Source organism: Grampus griseus, assembly GCF_964374135.1.
Source record: "Grampus griseus genome assembly, chromosome: 1".
Taxonomy (NCBI): Eukaryota; Metazoa; Chordata; class Mammalia; order Artiodactyla; family Delphinidae; genus Grampus; species Grampus griseus.
The window spans coordinates 160492106-160507885 of NC_139017.1; the positions used below are offsets into that span (position 1 = coordinate 160492106).

At 55.6% G+C, this 15780-nt stretch overlaps 1 protein-coding gene across 4 annotated transcripts in view; it reads right to left on the reverse strand.

Moving 5' to 3' along the window:
* Nucleotides 1–3989: 3989 nt before the first annotated feature.
* The window catches only part of PTPRU (protein tyrosine phosphatase receptor type U), a gene marked incomplete at its 5' end in the record, with an annotated part of 83534 nt that continues 71743 nt past the window's right edge, over nt 3990–15780 (reverse strand). For 3 of the 4 annotated variants that reach the window (XM_082668024.1, XM_082668022.1, XM_082668023.1), the window contains 8 exons: nt 3990–5189; nt 5443–5578; nt 6684–6841; nt 6975–7100; nt 9230–9370; nt 11978–12151; nt 13766–13915; nt 14431–14566. In XM_082668024.1, coding sequence (XP_082524150.1) covers nt 5127–5189; nt 5443–5578; nt 6684–6841; nt 6975–7100; nt 9230–9370; nt 11978–12151; nt 13766–13915; nt 14431–14566 — 1084 coding nt within the window. In that variant the 3' untranslated portion in view covers nt 3990–5126. The remainder of the gene's footprint in view (nt 5190–5442; nt 5579–6683; nt 6842–6974; nt 7101–9229; nt 9371–11977; nt 12152–13765; nt 13916–14430; nt 14567–15780) is intronic. The other variant, XM_082668025.1, reaches the window with a different exon arrangement.

Genomic DNA, 15780 nt, shown 5'->3' on the forward strand with positions numbered 1-15780 from the left:
CAGGCCGAGAGCTCAGGGCAGTGAGGAGAAGTGATGCCCGAGTGAGAAAAGGAGCAGGAGAGACACGCAGAGAGAAGGGAGAGCCCGTCAGGCAGGGCCTCGGAGGTCACGGCCAGGAACTCAGCTCCGCCCACCGAGCAGTGGGAGGTCACTGAGGGTCTGAGCCAGGAACTCAGCTCCGCCCACCGAGCAGTGGGAGGTCACTGAGGGTCTGAGCCAGGAACTCAGCTCCGCCCACCGAGCAGTGGGCGGTCACTGAGGGTCTCAGTGGCTGGCGCTGGGACCTGGCGCACTTTTTCAAGCGATCGCTCTGGCTGCTGCTATTTGTCAGTCACTCGATGGCTCTGTGACCTTGGACAGGTCGCTTAAGCTCGTGGAGCCCCGATCTCCTCACCTATAAAGTGGGGGTGACAAAGATTCCTGCCTCACCGGCCTCCTTGGAGGATGACAGGGCAATCCACAAGGAGCACTTGGCAACTCGCCCTGTGCCATCTAAGTGCCGAATGGAGCTTCTTTTTTTTTTTTAATAGATCTTTATTGGCGTATAATTGCTTCATAATACTGTGTTAGTTTCTGTTGTACAACAAAGTGAATCAGCCATATGCATACATATACCCCCACATCCCCTCCCTCTTCAGCCTCCCCCCCACCCTCCCTATCCCACCCCTCTGGGTCATCGCAAAGCACCGAGCTGATCTCCCTGTGCTATGCTGCTGCTTCCCACTAGCTAACTACTCTACATTTGGGTAGTGTATAAATGTCGATGCTACTCTCACTTCACCCCAGCTTCCCCCTCCCCCCAACCATGTCCTCAAGTCCATTCTCTATGTCTACGTCTTTATTCTTGCCCTGCCACTACGTTCATCAGTACCATTTTTTTTTGATACCATATATATGTGTTAGCACACGGTATTTGTTTTTCCCTTTCTGACTTACTTCACTCTGTATGACAGACTCTAGGTCCATCCACCTCACTACAAATAACTCAGTTTCGTTTCTCTTTATGGCTGAGTAGTATTCCATTGTATGTATGTGCCACATCTTCTTTATCCATTCATCTGTCGATGGGCACTTAGGTTGTTCATTGCAGCACTATTTACAATAGCCAGGACATGGACCTTTGCTTTTTCACATCACCACGTCCAAGGTTCTCGTCCTTCACCAGCAGGACGTCGCTCGGCCTGAACCTGTTGAAACCATAGGTCCCTCCAATTCCATCAACACCACCCAGCCTCCCACTGCCCTGGGAGCACCACAGCCTCTGGTTCTTTCTTCTCCCATTTCTTGGATGAGGCCCCCGAGGCTCACTGAAGGTCAGGACCCGTCTCAGTGCCCCTGAGAGTAGGAGGCCCGCGGACCAAGAGCCTTGGACGCCATCGTCCCTGCTCATGTCACCACATCACAAGGTAGGTTCTGCCCACATGAAGACACCGTTATTTCTGCACTGGCCTCAGCCCTGGGGGTGTCTATTAAGCCCCTGTCCAGCAGAGGCCGCTGGGAGAGGCCAGCGGGAGCCCAGTGACAGGGAGCAGCCAGGCCCCGCTCTCAATTAGGGCTTTGCAAATGGCCTTAGCGTCTGTCAAAGTCACGGCTCCATCTCCTGGGTGCCCGGGATATATAACATGTCCCAATCAGGGCCAATAGGCAGCCGGGCCCTCCGTATTTGTGGAAATCCTATTTACTGGAGTGGGGCGGGCAGGGGCTTCTACCCCACATCTGCTCTGCCCGTGGCCCTGGGCAGAGTCAGGCTGGACCATTCATCTTCTTGTGCTCCAGGCAGCCTTGTCTGAGAGGCCACTGCCTCTGACACATTTCACAGCATTTGAAAATCAGCACCCAGGCCACAGATCACCCATTTGGTGTTGTATCAAGGGATCGTCTGGCTTTCAACGCCACCCGGACAGGCACAGAGCAGAGCAGTTAAAGGCCCGGGCTTTGGAGTCAGCCCAGCGTGTGTTCAAGTTCAAGTCCGGGCTCTGCCATGCAATGGCTGTGACTTTAGGTGAGGAAATGCCTCCCTCAGCCTCCGTCTCCTCACCTCTAAAATGAAGGGGTAGTGGCCCCTACTTTGAAAAGCTGTTGTGTGGATTAAGTAAGAGACAAAGCCTGCAGGTGCTCAGCGACAGGCAATGGTGATCACATTTACTATCCAGAGACTTCAGTATTATGGTAAGAGATGGCATTTACTAAGGGCCAGTAATGTCACCAGGGACTCTGCTAGCTCCTGTTAAACAATTTTATCTCCAGACTTCACAACCAATCCTGCAAGTAGGTAACGCTATGTCCATTCTCCAGATTAAGAAACTGAACCTGGGGTGGTTCGGGAACTTGAGCAAGGTCACCAGCTGGGGGGATGTGGGAGCTTGGCTTGTTGATTCTGGAGCTGGTTCTTCTCCTAGTACACAACCCACCCTCCCAGCTCCTCTGAAAGGTCAAGTAAGGCCAGACAGACAGGCAGAACCACACCACCCTCCCTCCCTCCCTCACACCAACATTTCCTGAGCATCAGCTCCAAGTCCAGTGCTTTGTTGAGAAGTGGATACACTCAGATGGACACAGAAACACTTCCTGCCCTTAAGGAACTCAGCACCTGATGAAGGGAGAAGCAGGGCCGCTGACCCACTGCACAGAACACATATGTATCAGTTAGCTTTTGCTGCATAACAAACAATCCACAAACTTACTGGCTTAAAAGAAAGAACAATTATCTCTTCCAGTTCTGGGAGGTGGTTGGGCAGTTTCTGCTACATTTAATCATATAAGTACACTCACCTGACAGGTCAGCCAGGCTGGAGGGCCCAAGATGGCCTCATTCACCACATACTGGTTCTTCTCCACATGCCCTCAAATCTCCCAGTAGGCAAGACAGGTTTCATTACGTGGCAGAGTGCCAAGAGGGCAAAATCAAAAGCTGCAATGCCCCTTGAGGTCTAGAAGCCAGAGCTCACTTGATGTCAATTCTGCCACATTCTGTTGGTCAAAGCAAGTTATACTCTATTGCTTGGCCAGTATCTATGACATACATTTGCGGCCCATCAGGTAAGGCTTAGTGGTCAGTTCAGAATGAGTGTGAGGGTGTTAGTTTGTGCCTTAGCTAACTGGGATCATAACTGTCTAAAAATTGTTTAATTCAGATTAAAGGATGTTGAATTACAAGGTCATTAGAATGGGTCATATCCTTTAACCAATGGAGAAACTGAGGCAGAGTCAGCCAGTGTGTGAACAGAATCAGTACATCACAGAGCCAGTCTTCATATGAAGAAACTGAGACCCAGAAACAGGAATTGTCTTCACCACGTCCTACAGCAAGTCTGTGACAGAGCCAGGAGTGACTCAGGGCCCTGCCAGCCAGGGCACTCCTCCTCCCACTGCACCCCCTGAGGAAGCCAGAGACTGGGAATGGGCTGGACTCAGGCAGCTGGACAATCATCCCCACGAGATATGTGTCTGCTCTGTCCTATCTCTGTTGTGTTTTAAATGGAGTTCTTTCTGCACACCTGGCACCACACAGGCACTTAACCACTACCTCATCTCATCATGATAGAACTGTCCCCATTTTACAGATGAGAAACCAAGGCCAGGAAAGGCGCTGATTTGCCCAGGGCCTCACAGATGGTGGGGACCATCTGCCTGACACTGAAGCCTGAGCTTCCCATGCTGGATGCGAAGGAGCTCAACCTAGATCCAGGCCCCCAGGGGTTCAGAGGCAGCTAGCTCTGTGGCCCTCGGAGGTCTCAGGATAAAGCCCCCTGTCTGAGTAAGTGCTCCAGAGGCTTGGGTGGAGACAGCAACAGCCAAGGTCCCTTGGAACCAGCTCTGCAAGTGGAAGGCCCCTGAACGATGCTCTGGTCCATGCCCCTCCCCCTATTTTATGGATGGACAATTCGAGGCCAGACCAGGGCCCTCCCACCCCACTGGGAGGCTGGGGGCAGGTGAGCAGGCCCCAGTCAGGCCGGCCAGACACACATCAGGCTGCTCTGTGGCATTCAGAGAGCACGTTTATTTACAAAGCGCTTTACAAACATCAGCTTATGCCTCCCCACAGCCCCCTGCGAGGTAGGTCAGTAGTCATATCTACAGTTTACAGATGGGGAAATTGAGGCACGGAATGGGGGTGTGGCTTGCCCCATTTTAAAGAGACCTTCCCACCCCCCCCATCAAAAAATAAAATAAACAACAAAAGCATAGATCCTCCATCCCAAAATATACCTTCTTTCTCCAAACTCTAGAGGTGCTGAGCACCCCTGATTTAATAGCGTCCCAGTGGCCAGCCTGACCAGAAGCCACAGGGACCTCAACCCCAGGGGCTGTCATTCAGCCTTGCAGATTGTCACTGACCCAGGACCCAGCCAGTGAGGCCTGAAAGTTATAGGCAGTGGGGGCTGAGGTGACTTCATTCTGCAGACATTGGGTCAAGCAGGGAAGGGACCCCACACGGGACAGGGTAGGGATGGGCAGATCCCGGTTCGGGGAAGCTCAGAGCACATTCAGGGAAGCAGAAATGAAGGGTGGGTAGGGGTCATGAGCAAAATATCCCCGGGGCTGCAGGGAGGCAGCGGGTGGAGGAGGGAGCTGACGTTCCCCCTGGGAGGACAAGTCTGAAGTGCCCACTGGTAAATCAGGGCAGAGTCCAGTCTCCCCAGGACCCTCAGGGGCTGGGCCAGATGGGATGCTAGAGGCCAAGCCCCAGTGCACTCTCTACCCATGTCCAGCCAAGCTGGGTGGAAACCCTGGCCTAGCACTTGCTCTACAGGGCTTCACTCATCTCTGCCTAGGGCTGGGATGCAATCCAGGGGCCTGAGCCTGGGTCTCCCAGAGCCGGCAGTTCTGAGCCCGTCACTCTGCCGGGCAGCGCCAGGCCTCTCAGAAGGCCTGCAGGACCCCGCGGAGGTGGGCTGGGCTGCAGTCTTGCTAAGCTCCTCCTTGGCCCGCAGCGTGCCCACGGAGGTGCTGAAAGACCCTGCCCACAGTGGAAGGGGGCACCGGGATGGCCCAGCGCCCACTCCAGTAATTTCCCTGTGAGGGCTACAGCTGAGCAGAGTTGGGGGTGCAGGTCTTCCATGTCAGTCCGGGATGGTGGGCCTGGCCCTGAGTGCGTAGTGGGTGCCCCAGGCCAGGGGCCCCTGCTATCTTGACTCCAGTCCCTCCAGGTACTCCAGGGCCACATCATAGCAGAAGTGGTACTGATCCTGGGAGAGAGAGAGAAGGAATCACCAGCCTGGTCCCTCCCTAGTACCCTAGTACTGGGGCAAAGGGGCAAGCATGAGCCCTGCCCCATCGATGGGGAGAAGGGGAGAAATGGGGGTAACATTTTGGCACCAGAGGACTAGAACCCAAGGCCCAACTGTGGGGGCCAGATAAGGGAGAGGGGCGCTGAGGGGCCTGGCCAGGTGTGGACCGGGAAGTTGGAAGTGGCTGGACAAGGGGTACATGGCGCCTCACCAGGGTCTCCACCATATTGGGTTTGTAGTTTCTAAGCATTTTGGCAGCAAAGAAAACGTCTACCAGGTTGTGGCAGCGGATCATCTCCAGGACCGTGGCGCAGGCGCAGAAGGTGCCGCTGCGGCCGCCCCCATTTCTAAAGGAGAGACACGAAAGATTTGGGGCTGGGCTTGGTGGGTAGGGCGAACTCAAGGGTGAAGGGCAGGGCAGGGCCAGGGAATCCAGAAGGGAGGGGCGGGGCAGGGAACCCACATGGGAGGAGTCAGGGAGCCCAGAGGCAGCAGCAGGAAGAGAAGGTTAAGGGGATAACAGACTAGCATCCCAAGTGGAAGGTATCTAGGAAGGCAGAGCTTCCGAGAGAAACAGAGCAGATTTGAGAGAAAGGAGGCCAGACACACTCCAAGAGAAAGACACTGAGACAAAGCCAGCGACAGAAGAGGACTGCAAGGCAGCAAGCAAAAAACCAGAGAGCTGGAGAGAAAACAAACACTAGGAACACCAGCCACCCCTAGGAACACAGATACACTCCCAGTCAGACCCATGGCCTCTCACACGGAGACCCTCCCATTCCCCCAGTCCCCAGCCCTCTCCCTCCACTGTTCCCTGTGACCTGGGGTGTGGGGTTCCTCTTGAGAGATGGGGGACGGACTAGGCCCTCTGTCCCCTTCTCAAGGGGTCTCTCCCACTAGAACCAAAAGCCCTCGAGGGTCACGCCCTGCCTGACTCAGCTCCCTGCCCCTGCCCCCCATGTGCCCAGCCTGACACAGGGAAGGGTAAGTGCTGAAAGCATGAAAAAGTGGGAGGCAAAGAAGTGACTGCACCCAGATGTGAGTGAATAAACGAATCTGTGAATGAGGCATGTGAACGAATGAATGAAAAAAGCTACAGACAGACAGACATGAACAAAGACCAGAATTCCATTGATTTGGAAAGTATGTTACCGTATCATGGGCTAAACTAACTATTCTGACAAGACTGTCTCTAATTAAATTGGCAAAGTCAAACATCACACAGAGGGTGCTGGGCGGGTGTTCAGGATTGAGTCCACACCCTGGAAAGTGACTGGGCTCCTCCATGGAAGGCAGGGCCAGCCTCGCCTGGCTGGGCAGAGTCCAGGCCGTGCTGTCTGGGAGCTCAGGGTTTGGGTGCCACAGCCCCGAGGCCTTCTCTCACACTGGCCTCTGCCCCGGTCCCGTGGGGCCCTGACCCCTCCTCCCAGCCGAGGGAGGGCCGGCACTCACAGGCAGTGTACGATGGTGCGCCCGTCCCCACTCTCTGCCTGCCACTTGTCCAGCTCGGCCAACAGGCGCAGGAAGGCCTTCTTGGAGTCCGGCGTGTCCCGGTACGCAGACCAGCGCAGGAACTGGAAGTGTCGCACCAGCAGGTGCCCCTCCTGCAGCTGGGGGTGCGGGCAATCAGCCAGGGGACATGAGTGCCAAGGGTTGCACGGCCCCCTGGGGACCTCAAGAGGGTCATTCAAAGCCACTCAGCCCCCACCCAGGTTCTCATCCTGGAGCTCCCAGATCACTCACCCGAGAGATGTTCTGCACCCGGAAAACGCGGGTCACCAAGTCCTCGTCCGCTGCGCCTGACACGAACTCCACCTCCATGAGGCCATACTGCTGCCGGCCAGGCTCAGGCCAGTACTGCAGGCATGGCTGGGAGCGTGGGCAGAGGGGGCGGAGCGGAGCTGAGCTGAGCTGGCTGGGCAGCTGCTGCCCACGCCCACCCCCAGACTTGCACGCTTGCCCGGGGTCCACCATTCACTCCAGACTCACCTTCAGTTCCCCCCACATCCCACTGCTCACCCATCAGACCGCAGTGCATGCCCGCCCCAGTGCGTTTGTACTGACACACTCAGGTTAGCCGAGGCAAACCCTTTATAGTGGTACACGGACTCTCACTGCCGTGCCACGAGACAGCTACACCCAACACACTCGCCAGCACACACATCTACACGAAGTTGCCTTCTTCCAGGGACAGGCCTCAGATCACCCCCACCCACGCCAGCACCCCTGCCCCGCGGCCCTCTCTCTCGCTGCCTCGGCCCCCCAGCATCATCTCACAGACGTGAGGTGTCCCTGTGCTGCAACACAGCTCAGCACCCCGACTCCTGCAGTCAGGGTCCTAAATGTACCCCCTCCAGGCCACAGACTCAAGACAGTGGAGGGACACAGGAGAAGCAGCCCACACACACGTACATACACGGGTCCTCTGGGCAGCTGGTCCAAGGCCCCAGCTTCTAGCAGCCTTCTAGCAAGGCTCTTCCTTTCTCTGGGCCCCAGTTTCTCCATCTGTGAAATGGTCCCTAGGCTCCTCCCAGACAACACCATGCTCCATGTGCCTCCCTCTCTGATCACGAAGAGAGGACACTACCTTCCTCCTTTGCCTGGGGCCTGGCAACTCCTTGCATTCAGGCCTTCACACATGCTGCTCCCTCTCCATGGATCACTCATCTCCCACCTCTTCACCTAGTTAACTCTACCCTTCCTACACATCTCAGCTCAGATATTACCTCCTCCAGGAAGCCCTCCCTGATCAATCATCCCCCCAGGCTCTTGTGTGTCCCTGTGCCAGGTCCATGATAGCCCTCTCCCTCTGCTGTCATGATCAGTTTTTGTACCTGCTTACCCCTGGACCGTGAGATCTGGGAGGGGCCGTGTGTTCTTCTGTCTCCCCACCAGGCTGACAGGGAGTGGCCCATGAGGAAAGGTGGTTGAATGAATGAGCAAATGGGTGACCAGTGAATGACATCTGTGTGAGACTCCCTATGGGTCCCTCGCCTCCATCTGAGCAAGGGCAGGTCCTTGCCACATGGGATTCCCTGTCCAGGTGCTGGAGCCCATTACCCTGCAGTTCTAGGTCATTTATACCAAGTGCCTGACTTGCAAAGAACCCAGTTAACCATCTTTCCCAGGCAGCCATTAAGAGGCTGTCATGCTCATTTTACAGCAAATCTTCCTGGGCCTCCTGGGATGGGGACCTGGGGAGAGCGGGGGCCCAGAGATCTAGAGAAGATGGTCATGCAGGGTGGAAGGCTGGGCGTCTGTACCTCCCAGGAGTTCCAGCTTTGGGAGCCCTGAAAGGAAATGAGGGTAGCTGCCCCTAGGCTGAATTCACTGACCAGTGTCTGGACCAACCTCAGAAGCGACTGTCACCCTCATCATCTTCATCCCTGCCATGTACCGAGCACCTGCTATGTGCCGGGCATGACACAGTGCTAAGCATACATCTCACATGGTCCTGACAATAACCCCTGAGAGAACAGGTGCTGTGATAGCCCCCATTTCACAGAGAAGGAAGCTGAGGCTCAGAGAGGTAGATCAACTTACCCTAGATCAAACAGTCGGAAGGTAAGGAGGCTGGAATTTTACTCTGCCTCAAAGGCCCCCATCATGAGCAGTTTCGCTGAGTGACTGAAAAAGCAGAGGCTCTGGGAGGAGGCAGCCCAGGGTAGGGGGCACAGCTCTGCCACTGCCCAGCTATGTGACCTTGGAGAAGTCACTTCACCTCTCTGGGTCTTAATTTTCTCACCTGAAGCCCATAAGCAGAGTCCCTGGCATACATCAGATGCTCCGTAAAGAACAGCTATTTTTCTCTAGTCTGAGCCTCGTTTTACAGACAAGGAAACTGAGGCTCTGGGAGGAAGTAGGACACATCTAAGGTCCCTACTCAGCAAGTAGGTGGCAGAGCTGGGTTCCAACCACTGACTTTTGAGATGTGCCCTTGAATACACTGAGGTCCTAGGCTGCAGGTAGCCAGCCTGCCCGGCCAGCAGGGCCCTCACCCAGGCGGAGTTGGACTGGTGCAGCTGGTTGAGCATGACGATGGAGGTGCACCCGTAGTCGTAGACCAGCCGCCAGAAGTCAGGCGTGGTGCTCTGCAGCGGGTGCAGGGTCACGATGAAGGCTGCGCTCCGCGTGTAGCTCTGCAGGGAAACCAGAACTCAGTGCCCCGACATTGCCAAGCCTCTGCAACAGACTGTCCTCCTGCCCTGCCCACCACAGCTCTGCCCCCAAAGGACCAGGCTGCCTCCAAGGGCCCAATTTGGAGGCTGGCCAGCAACTGAGGCCTCAGTTGATGGGGTGAGCCCCCAGACCTCTAATGCCCAAGCCCATGGCCCCCAGGAGCTAAAGGGCAAAAGGTTCCCAATGGGTGGCAATGGGAGCTTGGACATGGTAGGCAGAGGCTGGCCAAGCTTGCTCCCTGCCTCAGTGCCTTTGCACCTGCTATTCCTGTTGCCAGGAACAAATTTCCCAAGTGTATACATGGCTCTCTCCCTCACTTCTTTCTGGTCTTTGCTTAACTTCACCTCTTCAAAGTGGCCCTCCTTACGAACTCATTAAAAATTGCCACACACATACCCCAAGACCCACATTAAATACTTCTTCTGCCTGGTTGTTTTTTGTAGAAATTACCAGCGACTGACATTCCATTGCATATTTGTTTGTTGACTGTCTCAACCCATTCCCCAAATACAAGGTTCAGGAGGGCAGAGATTCCAGGGTGTGGTCTGTGCCCAGAACTTTGTAGGGGTTCAATAAATATTTTTGAATAAATAAATAGCTAGGTCCCTTCCAACTCCACGGATCAAAGGTCTGACACCCCAACCCAGGACCCCAGACCAGTGACCGGTACTGACTCTGTTCCCTGCTCCCAACCTGGCCCCTCCAGGTGGGCTGGCACCAGCCTTCCCCCCTTTCAGTGCCCCAGCCCCAAGTCTCCTCCTGGTGCCCTGCCTTGACCCACCTGTGCCATGTCCCCCTTCCTCTCCTGATGCTCTTCTCTTCCGACCCCCTCCCCAGGGCTCACTGAAGGCTCCCTGACTGCCAGCTCCTGAAGGCCAGGCCCAGCCAGGCTCCAAACCTCAGGCCTGGGCACCCAGTGGAGCTCCCTGCAGAGTTAACCACCCGCAACAGACCCCAGCTGGCCCCAAGATTAGCTCACTCAACCCAAGCATCAGGGCCTCCTGGCTCCTGGGACTCATGGTTCACGAGGCAAAAGGCTTTGCGTGGCTGGGATCAAGTGCGTGAGATATCATGGCCCCAGGGAAGCTTCGCCACCTTACTCGCCCATTCCCATCCAAGGCCAGGGAGCCAGTGTGACCCTCTCCAGCTCAGAGACTCTCAGGACCTCAGAGAGCCTCCTCTCCATCCCCCCATGTGCAGATGGGCACGCTGAGGCCAAAGAGCAAGCTGAGAGGGAGGCCACAGATTCCTACGTCCCCATCCAAAGCTCGCCAGCACCCTCTGCCTCCTCTCCAGGGCCCCGGCCCCCTCTCCCTTCACTCCCTGCAGTGGCTGGGGCCACTCCCCCACTTGCCTTCAGCTCGCTCCAGGAAGCCCCTGGGAAGCAAGTGTGGGAGCTTTCCCTCCTTAGAGAAACCCCACTGTCCCCTGCACCTGCGTGCCAAGGGGCCCTGGCCAGGAACTGGGCCAAGAAAGGCCCATCTCCCTCGTCCCTGCTGTAGGGGAACCTCCCTCCCCTCAGCTCTCATTTCCACGTGGAGGTACGTCCAGTGGTGACACACCTGGCCTCGGCCCACCTTCATGCACTCCTCCCATGGGCAAGTTTGGGATGAGGACGGAGCACGCTGAGCTTGGCCCCTTCCCTGCTTTTTCCAGGCCAGCCCGTCCTGTCCTCAGAAGGTGTGCATTCAACTGCTGCTGCACCCTCCCACAGGAAAGGCCTATCCCTGATGTAGGGGGCATGAGTGGGGCTGTGGCTGGACAGCTGTGGCCGGGAGGACCGGTCTGCCTGCCTGAGGGGTGAAGGAGCAGCCAGTCCACTTAGCCACATCGCTGAAGTCACATTCTCCAGTGTCACTGGCTTTCTTAAAACGGTAACATTTTACCTCCACCTGTCTGGCCCCTACACCTCTCTCTCAACTGGGTCCAGTTGGGGAAGGAGTGAGCGGACACTCCCAGACTCATCCCCCTCAGGTAGCAGCACCTGGGAGTTATTCACTGGACCCTAAAGCCCCTGGTCTGCTTGCAATGCCCAGTAAAGGCGGTGGAGCCCCCTGAGCTGGGAGCAAGGGAAGGGGCTCCTAAACAGCTCCTGAGCCCTCAGACCAATACCAGGCTGGGCCAGGGAACAAGTCACTACTCCAGGCCAGGTCCTGGGCAGGCTCTAGCTCGACCACCCCAAGACAAGCTCCCCTGGCTCCAGATATCAAATCTCAAGTCCCAACCCCAAACCCTCCCAGCCTCCCCAGTCAAAGCCCTCGAATCACTCATCCTACCCCAGGCTCTGCTGGGCCTGACCCTGGAGACAGCCCTGTCTGAACTCCACCACCCAGACTTCTATTCAGGCCAGGGGTAATACCTGAAGGGGGCACTGGCTTAAGTGCCCTGAATGGAAGATCCTTGGGGGAAGGAGGACCACACAATGGGCCTGGTCCCAAGAAAGGCAGAGGGTCCCCCTAATCAGAGCCCTCAGCTCTGTCCCCCTGGCTCCTGGACCTTCCCAGATGCTGCTGGGTGGGAGAGTCCCAGAGCCCACCCCACCCCCGTGGGCACCCCCGTGCCCTCACATCTGTCAGGGCTGCATTGATGTAGTTGTTGGGGTCACCATCGGTGGAGATGAGGAAGGGTAGGCAGCGGTCAGGCGGCAGGACGTCCATGCTGCGGTTCTTGTCCCGGTTCCGGGGCAGCAGGGCGATGCTGCACTCCTCCACATCCAGCGGCGGCGTGACCGAGTTCAGCGTCTACAAGGAGTGGGGAGAGGAAAGGGAGGTGACTCCTGTGTTTGTGGGGCCTCCTCCCAGCCCCATGAAGGAGATGGGGCTGGGTTATTAGGCCCATTTAATGGATGGAGAAACTGAGGTCCAGAGGGAAGGGAGAGAGGGAAGGACACAGGCTCCCTGTGTCCAGGATGCCAGGGCCTGGACAGAGCCCTGGGGACTGGAGTCTGCCTGCTCAGCACCTATGTAACTTTAGACAAGCTACTGTATCTCTCAGCCTCATTTTCCCTCAACTGTAAAATGGGATAATAATATGCCAACCTCACGGGGCTGCTGGGAGGATAAGTGAGATAATATCAAGCCTGGCACAGGCACAGCTTTCAATACACAGATGGCGCCATGAGGGTCATTACCAGGTGCTTGCAAGGAGCTAAGCCCGGAAACCCCGTATCTTCCACAAAGCAGACTCCAGGGACTGACACAGGTGGTCACCTTCCTCCATCATGGCCCTGTCAAGGGACACCTGGCACAATAGCAAGCCAGGGACTCTGGGTCACCTCCCCTACCCTCCCGCCTTCATGCCTCATGCATCCTGATTCGCCGGGTCTCCATTTCTTCTCTTATTCTTGGGGCTCCCTACCAGGGAACCCAGTCTCTCATGGTCCTCAGGGCTCAACATCCTTCTCCAGGAATCACAGAGAACATTTCCTGTGACATCACTCTATGCCCGTCCTAGAGCGCCAGGCCCCCGGCATGTACCACCAAACCCTCACGGGAACCTTGGAGTAGAAAGGACATCTGGGGTCTCTCTGTACCCAGTGACCATGCTCAAACTTCTCTGGCGAACCAGCCTTCTCCCACCTCAGTCATGTGACATGGTGAGACTGGCCCTGCCCCGAGAACCAGGCCTAGGCCGATCTGTGTGCTCCATCTCTCTGGGCCCAGTGATCAGCTCAGAAATGGGCACATGAGAGTCTGGTTGGGACTTTTATTGGGGCTGTTGGGAGCATGAACTGCCCTCTTCCAGAGTCTTCTGACGGCAAAGATAACGTAAGCCTGACACCGTGAGGGGCCAGAGTGTGGGTCTGAGAATGAAGCCAAAAACAGAAGAACGCAGAACCAAAAATGGACACAGACTAAACCTTGGCATCACTTGAACCCCTGGATCCAGCCATAACTAAAGCTGCACCACCCTCAGACTTTTCAGTTACAAGAGCCACTGAGCTGGACTTTTATCACCTGCAACCAGAAGAATCCTAATGACTACAAGGACTGCAAGGACAATATTAACTATCTTTCTTTTCTGGGTAAGAGAACTGTGGTTTAGAGAGGTCAAGTGATTCGTTCAAGGTTATTCACAGCTCTTAACTAGGTAAGGCAGGATTTGAACCCAGGTTTATCTGACTCCAAAGCCTGGGCTCTTAATTTCTTAGATGCACCACCTCCTCCACTGTCTCTAAGTCCTTCCTAGTAACCCAGCTCTGTGCATCCTGCTTGGCCCTCGGTGACTCCTACAGCACTGAGGACCTCCCAATACTACACACACACACACACACACACACACACACACACACACACACACTCTCACACACTCACACACTCATAAACCACACCTATACACATACACTCATGCCCCACCTGGAACTCCTCCCGCAGCTGGGAGGAATTACTCTGAGGGTCAATGCGGATCATCTCCTTGTAGGTGGCCTTGAATTCGCTGACAGGGATGGTGGTCTCCCCACACAGGCAGGCCTCCAGGATTGCATCATGGATAAAGATGTACTGCTCCTGGAGCAGGAGACGAGAATATGAGGAACCAGGAGAGGAGCAGAAGGTAGAGATTTTAAGGTTGAGGGGGGAGGCAAGCTCATGTTTGAGGCCGGGTTGCTCTGAGGTGGAGTCCAACCACCTGTTACTACAGGTTGGACCCACTGTACCTGAAACAACCTTCAGGGATGTTTGCTCACTTATCTCATATTTCATCCCCATAATCACCCTATGAGAAGCTCTGAAGGTGAGGGGACAGCCCAGGGTCACACGTCTAGTGAGGAGACAAACCCAGTAAGCATTATGTCTTGACTGTAGAACCTATGACCTTGGCGCAGTGCTGTCTGACCTCACCCAACTGAACACAGTGGAGCTGAGTTTGGGAAGACCCTAAGAGGCTGGCCGACCAAGTTCAGGGATGGGAAAGAACAAGGGGACATCCTAGGACACCCTTCTGACACACTCCACCGGCTTCAAGCTCCTGAACGAGGGACACTCCTGCTGGAGGGGAAGCGGGGAGAGGGCTGCAACCCCACCTCAGTCTGGATCATGTTGACGCGCCGGGAGCAGAGGGTCTTCACGCAGTTGTAAATGTCCACGACCCCCTCACACTCCGCCATGTCCAGCATCACATCCAGAACGATGTAGCAACCTGTGCGGCCAGTGCCCGCGCTGGGGAGAGAGCGGCCCAGGCCAGGTCAGGACCTTGGGGAGGAAGCCCGGGACCAAGCAGAAGAAGAGAAGAGGGTGCCTGGGGCCCCTGGCCATATCTACACCACACAGGGGATGGGGGATACAGGAGGAGCCAGACACAAGGCTGCTTGGAAGAGTTCCGGTGAAATGTGATAGAGGACAGAGTGGGGGCTGGGCCTTGGGGAAGGAGAGGAAAGAAAGGGTAGGGAGAATGCAGATGTGAAACCAGCCCAACTTAGCAGCTGTGACTGGGGGAGAGGAACAAAGGCGCTGCTCAGAGAACATTAATCCAGGAATGTTCTGGTCTCCTGGATGTCCCCAAATCTCCTGCACATCCTTCAAAGCCCTACGCACTCAAACCCACTCACATACTCTGTGGATCCTCCAGCAGATGTCATGCTTTTGAGCTCCCAGAGCAATCTGGGTGGACTTTTATCAAAACCTTCCTTCCTGCTCCGTGGTCACTGTTTAGGTGGCTGTCTCCCTCACCAACTGGGAGCTCCTTGAGAGCTGGGCTGGGTCGGGCCCAATTCTGGGATCCTCACATTCAGCACCAGGTTGAGCAGAGTTGAGAGGAGGGGGGAGGACAAAGATGACACCAAGATCTCACGCTTGAAAATGGCAGTAGCAAAGTGTCAGCCACAAAGACACACAGCCACCGGGTCTCCCGTACACCGCTGCGGGGGGCTTGAATTAGTGCAACGACTCTGGAAAACTGTCTGTAGTACCTAGTAAGGCTGAACATTCGCACAGAGCAATTCCACTCCTACGTACATACCTCCCTGGAAGGTGTGTGTGTGTCGGCCAAAAGACATGTAATAGAATGTCCTTAGTAGCACTATTCATGATAGCTCAAAGCCGGAAATGCCTATCCATGGCAGAGTGGATAAACACATTGGGGTTTATTGACCCAGTGGAACAGGATACAATATGGACGAACCTTATAAACATACGGTTAAGGGAAAGTCAGATTCCAAAGTGCACCTGATGCATGGTTCCATTTACACAAAGTTCAAGAGCATGCAAAATGAATCTATGGTTTAGAAGTCAGGACAGTGATTGCTCTGAAGGGAGGACGGGGATACAGAGCAGAAGGGGGCTCCAGGGGCACACTTGCTCAAAGGAAGCAAATGGATCTCAGTCCTGCCTGGTGCCTCGCCAGCCCCTCACCCCCTCCATGTCTCCAGCGCCCC